Source organism: Mus pahari, chromosome 10, assembly GCF_900095145.1.
Source record: "Mus pahari chromosome 10, PAHARI_EIJ_v1.1, whole genome shotgun sequence".
NCBI lineage: Eukaryota > Metazoa > Chordata > Mammalia > Rodentia > Muridae > Mus > Mus pahari.
The window spans coordinates 51,360,289-51,369,200 of record NC_034599.1 but is presented as its reverse complement, the minus strand read 5'-3'; the positions used below and the strand labels follow the sequence as shown (position 1 = coordinate 51,369,200).

The 8,912-nt window shown below is 42.2% G+C and overlaps 1 protein-coding gene across 2 annotated transcripts in view; it reads right to left on the bottom strand.

The window, feature by feature from the left end:
• The window catches only part of Hmg20a (high mobility group 20A), a 71,064-nt gene that overhangs the window by 7,539 nt on the left and 54,613 nt on the right, over positions 1–8,912 (bottom strand). For both annotated transcript variants that reach the window (XM_021206906.2, XM_029543087.1), the window contains exons 5-8: positions 8,107–8,239; positions 7,147–7,178; positions 1,628–1,703; positions 427–642 (exon numbers count right to left, since the gene is read on the bottom strand). In XM_021206906.2, coding sequence (XP_021062565.1) covers positions 427–642; positions 1,628–1,703; positions 7,147–7,178; positions 8,107–8,239 — 457 coding nt within the window. The remainder of the gene's footprint in view (positions 1–426; positions 643–1,627; positions 1,704–7,146; positions 7,179–8,106; positions 8,240–8,912) is intronic.

The following is an 8,912-nucleotide window of genomic DNA, read 5'->3' as shown; positions in this document are numbered from 1 at the left end:
TTTTGAGACAGGGTCTCACTATGTAGCCCTGGGTATCCTGGAACTAGATCAGGCCAGTGTGGAAACTCATAGCGATCCACCTGCTTCTGCATCCCAAGTACTGAGATTAAAAGTGTGCACCACCATGCCTAGCTCGTTTTGTTTTTTGACAGAGGATCTCTCTATGTAGCTCAGACTGTCAGGGAGTTCTCTAGGTGGACCACGGTGGTCTCGAACTCACAGATATCTTTCTGCCTCTGCCTCCTGAGTGCTGGGATTTAAGACATGCCCAGATCGCACTGAAAATCTTGACAGGATTTTTTTTTTTCCTTCTCTTTTCCTCTTGAGAGACACTGCAGCTTCTCCACATGAATACTACCATAAATAGCATCCCATGGCCATCCTCGACACTCTCCCTGCCACTGACTGCGGAGAGGATGATGTTACCAGGCAAGGGCATGCTGGCAAAGCTGCTGGTCAACATCTGCCGCAGGGTCTCCAGGTGCTGCTGAAGGACGGTGTTTCGGCTCCGCTCCTGGATCACATCAACCTCCAGCTTCTCCACTGCTGTGCGCATGCTCTCCACATGCTTCTGTAGGGCTGCGTTCCTTTCTTCAAACTCCATGTTGGATTTACGAAGCTGGCGGAGCTCTGCCTCACGAGCTGAGGACACAGGTCCCCCCACCCGCCCCAGAATGGGTGGTAAGAGAAGGAGCATCTGATGAGTCCTGCGACTCCTCTGTGAAGTTCTGCTTAGCTGTCTCTCATTAGCTACCCCTCATCTCCCAAGTCTCTTTATGACACTCCAGATAGCAATGTCAACAACCATATGCCTGGCTCCCCAGAGCTATTTTAATTCTTAAGGCAACACATTCTATACACAAGACTACAACAAACAGTGGTAATTCCCACCATTCAGTTAGATTTTGCTTTTTAAAATCCTGCAGTGAGAACCCTGAAGGGCTACACAGAGGTATCTGGGGGGACTGGCTAAGCATGGCTGTGGTTACCTATGTGTCCTGCGATGGGATCAGTTTGTAATTTTTCTTTTAAAAATTTTTAAAATTTATTTTTATGTGTATGGGTATTTTGCCTGCATGTATATCTATGTACCACATATGTGCCTGGTGCCCACAGAGACCAGGATAAGTGTATTAAATTCCATGGAACTGGAATTACAGATTGCCATGTGGATGCTGGGAATGGAGCCTGCATCCTCTGGAAGAGGTGCCAGTGCTCTTAACCACTAAGTTAGCTCTCCAGGTCTCTGAACTTTTCAGTTTCTTACTTTATATTCTGGATTATAAACTTACATTTGCACAGATGGTTCTAGGCTACCTATCAAAAAGCCACAGCATGAGTGATTTATATTTATCTCTTTTGACCCAGAGAGCAAAGAAACTTTGGCTGCATTGCCCTTGCTTTATCTTACTGGTCACAGGGTGAAATAACAGCCATTCTTTGCAGCAGAGTCTTCTCCAGTCCTAAGGAGGGCTATCAGCCAGTGCATCTGAGCAATGAAATCCCCTGTCAAAGACCCAGGGAACACACACACACACACACACACACACACACACACACACACACACACACACACACACACACACACACACACACACACACACACACAAAATATAGCAGTAATCACCTTTGCTGTGGTTCAGGAATTCTTCGGTAAATATAGGGATATCAAAAACAGAGCGTTCCTTTACCTCTGTTTCTTTCTATGAATCAAGAACAAGAGTTAATTTTTAGAAGATAAATTAAATACTACTGCCTAAGACACAAGGATCATGTCGTCCTTAGAGAGACATCTGGTGAGCAGGAATCAGACCAGGAGAGCCTGGGAGGGGAATATATTCACCTCGTTAGAACGGAACATCACAGAGCTGAAGCAGGTAGTATTAGATCTCCTAGGTGTGTGGCTGCTGGGTAGTGGAGGACTCCACACCCACATGCATTTCACTAGTGAAGACAACAGAAGCCTTTCCTTAGCCCTGAGCTTTGAATAGTCAACAGTGAAGAGTTGTGCATGTGGCTGGGTTAGGAATTAAAAAGGGATATTTCCAGTTGTTCCTGCTGGCTTCCCATTTAAGCACTATCTGAGATAGGAGTAAGCAATCTAGATTTGCTGAGTGGAGAATAAGAATTCTAAGCGGAGATCTGACAGTGAGCAATCATAATGGCATTCCGCTGCTACTTCTCTCTGTTTACAAGGGGCAGCTTATCTTTGGGGCTCTTGAAGACTTTTCTTCAGACACAGGAAAAATAAACCCAAGAAGCAAGAAAAAGCCAAGCTCTATGAATAAGAAATATCTAAGGATTATGTGAGACTGAAAAGAATAGCAAAGCCCCAATTAATCCACCCATGACCCATTAAGATAAAAAGTATCAAAAGATTGCGGGGTGGGGTGGTGGTGGGGTGGTGGTGGTGGTAGAAACACTTCCAAAAAAGCCCTAAGAGCAGAGCCGAGATCTCAACTTTCTTTGGCTCCCATTTTTTTTTTGTTTTTGTTTTTGTTTTTTTTTTTCCGAGACAGGGTTTGTCTGTGTAGCCCTGGCTGTCCTGGAACTCACTTTGTAGACCAGGCTGACCTCGAACTCAGAAATCTGCCTGCCTCTGCCTCCCAAGTGTTGGGATTAAAGGCATGGGCCACCATGCCCAGTTGGCTCCCATTTTTGTAATGAATTTGAAGTTGAAGTTATCATGGATATAAGTTATAAGTGTTTGTATTCAAAGTCTTGCGTAAATAAAGAAAGGAGTACAAAGTGAGGAACTGCTGTGAAATCTGAAGACTCCAAAACCTCTCAACAGGAAAGCAGTAAAGAAAGCCCCCAGGATTCAGTTCTACAGAAACAGGTTTAAGATAAGAGGTAAAATGTATAACATAAAGGATAAAATGTACCCTTTTGCCAGGGTGGTAGTTCTGGCGGATCTGAGTTTCAGATCAGCCAGGGATACAGAATGAAACCTCTCCACCCGCCCTCACCTCCACCCAAAAGAAAAAAAAATGTTTCTATTTATTACCACTAACTATATTATCTTTTCTTTCTTTCTTTCTTTCTTTCTTTCTTCTTTTTTTTTTTTTTTTTTTTTTTTTTTTTTTTTGTTTTTTGAAAACGGGTTTGTCTGTGTAGCCCTGGCTGTCCTGGAACTCACTTTGTAGACCAGGCTGGCCTCGAACTCAGAAATCCGCCTGCCTCTGCCTCAAGAGTGCTGGAATTAAAGGCATGTGCCACCACGCCCGGCTAACTTTTATCTTTTAAAAACAACAATAACAACAACAACAACAACAACAATAATAATAATTATAAAAGTGGGTTGACACCCTGTAGAGGACCTAAGCAGTTCAGCTGTGAGGAACCTGACAGGTAGAATTGTATCTCCCACTGGTGTTTGCCTAGGAAAGGACCAGCTGTAGGAACTGCCTACTGAGATGGGAATCTGATGCTTCACACCCATAATCACAGTGCTTGTGAGATCTTCTCTCTAAAAAACAGATGGCAATCTGAAAAATTATGTTTACTTGAGAAACAGTTCATTTCAGAACACCTAATTTTTACTATATCTTTTTGTTTTCCTAGTGGAAGAAAGCAACTTTTTTCTAGAACAATTTGCAGGCTGACTATATTCTTGAACTTTATCACCTGGTTGTAACAGGACAAGTCAAGCCACACAATCCCAGCATGCACAGTGCATACTAGGTCCAATCCTACATCTACAAGTGACTTAGGACAGAGCCTTGTAACTTTAGCTCTCTTGCCTTGTTCAATTTCCAACTCAGCTGCACAGTGACCTCACCTGCCCAGTATTTCCCATTCAGAATGATAAGGGGTTGCTTGGCTCCCATTACCATGGCACAAAGGGCCTTTTTCAAGGTCTTGACTCTCCTCAGAATGGTAATTCCATTCTATTCTTTGCCAGAACAGTCCAAACCCGACTTATTATGTAAGGGCAGAGGCTAGTGACAGCCAGGTGCAATATATACTGCCCCTTGGTACAGATTCTTAGAGTACAAAATAAGAAACATTAAAGCAATTAAATGAAACTGTTCAGTTTCTGAATGCAATGGAGAATTTCTGCTTAAAGGAAGAGTGGTAATAAAAACCACCAGCACTCTTCCATTACTGAGTACATTACTCTGCACAGAGAGGCTCCTCCTGGGGGCTGGGATATACTTAAGTGCTCTAAGGATTGCTCAAGGGATTAAAATCATAAGGATTCCATTACTTCTTCATTGAAGGGGTCTAATTTGTTCAGCCTGAGTGTCATTTTGTCATTTTTTCATAAATTAAAGGAGAAACAAAATTATTGTTGTACTCAGTCTTCACATGCAATGAAGACACTTTCCAGAGAGTAAAACTCACTGGCTTTCCTGTCTAGTGGGCTGGTTTTTGATCTGAGAAGACAAGAGTACCCCTCACTTTGGATTTCCATTCTGTATACAGAGTGGCAGGGAAAAGAACAGAGGGCTTTTTGAACACAATCTATTTCCGCCTGTGATTTAGGGCAAAGCTCAGGGCCAGAGCCATAGAAACACGCCGTGCACCTCTCAAGTGCCTTTTACTTGAGGACCATTCTCATTATCATCAGCCAGGATGCAGTGCCTTCTGTTCAGCAAAATGGCTTCCAGGAGCCTTTGTCAGCTCCTGCACGCACTCTGCTGCTTCTGCCCAGGCGACAGCGACTTAGGGAATCTCGGTCCATTTAGAAATAAAATCAGCTTCTTCACTATATGGAAACGGGTAAATCTGTCTTCACTAGCATCAAATTGACCCTGCAGGTTTCCTTCCGACAGAGTCTAGTTTACTCCACGTGCTATTCACAGTCCTTAACTGAGATGCAAGAAACTTAGTTTCAGCCACTCTACTGCATCTAACTTAACTTTTCACTTTCTTTTATATTCATCCACCCATCCATCCTTTGGTTTTTCGAGACAAGGTTTCTCTATGTAACAGCCCTGGCTGTCCTGGAACTCCCTTTGTAGACCAGGCTGGCTTCAAACTCAGATATCTGCCTGCCTTTGCCTCTTGAATGCTGGGACTGAAGGCATGTGTCACCAAGCCTAGCTCAACTTTTAATTTTTTAAAAAAATTTAATTCATTTTAATGTGTATGAATCTTTTGCTTGCATGTATGTTCATGTATAATGTGTGAGCCTGGGGCTTACAGAGGCCAGAAGAGAGCTCTCCTGAGACTGGAGTTACAGACAGCTGTGAGTTACCATGTAGGTGCTGGGAATAAAGCCCAGGTCCTCTATAAGAACAGCCAGGGCTTTTTATTACTGAGCCACCTCTCCAGGCTCCCTCTAACTTAACTCAAATACATTCTCTTATCCTAGGCAAGTAACCCCCTTCACTGGCACGAAGGGGCAGTTGAACATTGGTGTGAGGCTTTAGTATTTTAGTACAGATTAGAAATCTGTTCTCTATTGGGAGCTCACTTACTCCTTGTAAGAGAAATAAGTATGTATTTTGAATCCATAATGTTTTAGGTATTTTACAAGACACATTCTCTTTTTACTAACTCTTGTGTCTGCTAAACATTCCAAATACCACAGCACATATGAACATCAGAGGTCAACCTTGGGTGTCATCTCTAAGAATGAGCGATCAATTGTGTTTGTTGAGATGGAGTCTCTCTTTGGACTGAACCTTGCCAATTAGGCTAGGCTGGTGGCCACCAATACCCAGCCTATCTCCACCTCCCATGCACTATTGTACATAGATGGGTGCTAGGGATTGGACTCACGCCCTCATGCCTGCACAGTAAGCACATCACTCACTGAGCTATATCCTAGCTTGAAAACCATTTTAAGTTCCCACTGGTTTCCAGCCATCTCTGGATTCTTATAAAAAATAGGTTTTTATAGGATACCTCCTCTACACGAGAGCATCATGCCAGGTGGCATGGCACTGGATAGAAAGGTAGAAGCTAGATCAGCTTTGCTCTCTCAGGGAGATCATACATAATCCAGAATTATGAACAATGGAAGTACTTAGAAGAGTCTAGACAGGCCAGCTAAGCTAACTGTACAAAAGTATAGTAATTTTGAAGGTTAAAGCAAGCTAGAAGAAGTAAAAACAGCTAAGGAGGAAACAGAACTTCACAGGGCTTAAAGGAGGACTTCAACTCTGAGGGCAGAAATAGGACCAGATGGAGAGAACAATGTGTGCAGAAGGGAGATTATCCTGTGAAAAGAACAGGAACACAGAGACGAGGCAGAGGAGAGCATGGCCAGGAGATGGTGAGTACTCCATGTTTTAAGGTGTTGAAGTGGGAAGTTGGGACTTATTTAGGAAGACCCTGACTGCTGAGTAGGAATCTGATTTGGAGCAAAGGTGAATCCCTGACATTTTACAACTCAGAATAACCATAGATTATTTTTTTTGTAACCATATATTTAACAGAATATGTCCATGCCTGAAGCATATAAAAGCACCACAGCCAAACATATAAGCTTATGTATATATTAGATACATGCAGAAACATATAAGCTTATATATATATTAGATACATGCAGAAACATATAAGCTTATATATATATATTAGATACATGCAGAAATGCAGACTTACATCCTACTGATGGGGTTGAAGCAAACCAGAGAGAAGAGGCTGATTAAACAAGCACATGCCAGTGGGACGGGAAGAGGAAAGGAGGACCAGAGACTGAGCTGCCACTGGCTGTGAGCGTCCGGCTAGCTGAGGGTCACTGTAACCAAATGCTGAAGTTCCTAAATAACACCTTTCTGAGAATGGGATGACAGCATTTGTTGATGATAAACTATGGCCAATTTGCAGTCACTAGATGGCTTTCATTTCTGTATCTTACTCAGAATTCCATCCATTTTTGGCATTTAAAACTAATAGAATTCTCAGCCTACAGGAGCAGATTGGGGTTAGGGACTGTAGTTCAAAGGCAGATTCATGACATAAGTGTCTACCATATGTTAAGAACCCTCGAGCCAAAGCAACTCATTCAGGCTGAATTATGAGGTAAAAACTCTGTACTATTCATGAACAGCATTTCCAACAGCATAAATACACACAGACACACACAGACACACACAGACACACAGACACACACAGACACAGACACAGACACACACACACACACACACACACACACACACACACACGTTAACGTGTACAAAAAAGGCTAATTACCTCATGATCATGAGTGGCCTGTCGGGCTGCATCTAAAAATATAAGAATAAAGACAACATTAAATTTGAAAAGAAAACAGTAATAAGATCCAAGTATATGACTTTGTCAACCTCAAAACTTGCTGTAGAGTTTCATGACTTATGATATTTTCAGTCATAACATTAACGTCAATCAACTAAAGTTAAATGGAACTCACACCTAGAGACCATACAATTGGACATAAGAAAACAGCAAACACTTTGAGAGAAGAGTGTGGGACAGTAGGTAGGAAACACACACCAAAGGTCTTAGTAGCCTAGGTGTGCAAGTGTGGAGAAGATGCTGTGGCTAAGGATGGACAGACCAGTGTGGGTGCTGGCCTTTGGCAGTGTTTGCTGGAGACGGGGACTGGAGTGAGATGTACCATTTTAACAGGAAAGAAAAAGATCCCATGAAGACATGGATGCTGGCTCCTATTCATTATCGTTCCCTCAATGCCTACAAGAGTCTACTACCTGAGAAGCTCAATAGATCGCTTTTTGAATTCACACAAATAAATTATTGAGTGAAAAGGCTCGTGGAGGCTTAGAAATACTAGGGCCTCTGAGTCACATGGTTTTAGTAGAAAGACTTGTTTAAAGGTAGAGAAACACCTAATTTGGAAACTAGACAGAAAAAGGCAGGTAGCTACTAATAGTTTTGGTACATGAACCAGATTGTTAATCTTAGATATGGAAAACCAAGTGAAATGTCTAAATGTGAGTGGTGTTACTTTGGTAAAATTCTAAGGGGACACCTGTAAGTGAATACAGGATACTAGAGAGATGTCAGAAATGCATCTTTCATGCATGCTACTTTAACCTTGTAAGTGAATACAGGATAACAGAGAGATGGCAGAAATGCATCTTTCATGTACGCTGCTTTAACAGCTGGCTTTACAACATTCCATCACACATGACAAACTACACTTAGTTCTGATACCTTGCCTATGAGATTTGCCTTTCTGACGGTCCTGTGTTTTCCTACTGAAGACCTTGTAGGCTTCGGTCTTCTGATACTGCTCCAGTTCCTTCATGTAACGCTCCTTATCTCTGTCTGCTTCATCAAGGTAGCGCTAGGAAGGAAACGTGGGATTATTTAAAAACATAAACAAAAAACCCCAACAAACCTGAAATGTTGGGTGAAATATCAATTATCTTTTTAAAGAAAACAGTACAATTAAAACATTAAAAAATTATGTCAGTATATTGTAGGAAAGAAGTTGAAAGTAGTATAGGTACAGAATTAAATCTTTTAATTATAAAATAAACTAGGGCTGGTAGTGTGGCTCAGTAGGTAAGGGGCTTGCTACCAATTATGGCAAGTTCAGGTTGATCCTCGGGAGCCATATGGTTGAAGGGGGAAATTGGTGCCGAAAGTTGTCCTGACCTCTGCACACACACAGTACACACGTAAATAAACAAAACACATCCTTTAGAGAACAAATGAATGAATGACTGACTATCTAAACTGTGTGTTGCCTTTCCCAGTTTAATGAAGGTAAGTTCTATTGAGAGCACCACCATAAAACATTCATGAAGCTTACAGTCCGCCATCTCCTGAGCCCTGCAGATAGAATTTCACACAGCCACTAAAGTTCTTTAGAGGTCTGAACCCCACAGAGGCACATGTTCCCAGGGGAAGGTAAGGAGCGTTAGTTTGTTTCTCTACCTTCGACTCATTTTGAGGGAATGATCTCATATATCCTCTGGCCTTTTAAAAAGCCAGACAAGTGGAGCACTAAAGCT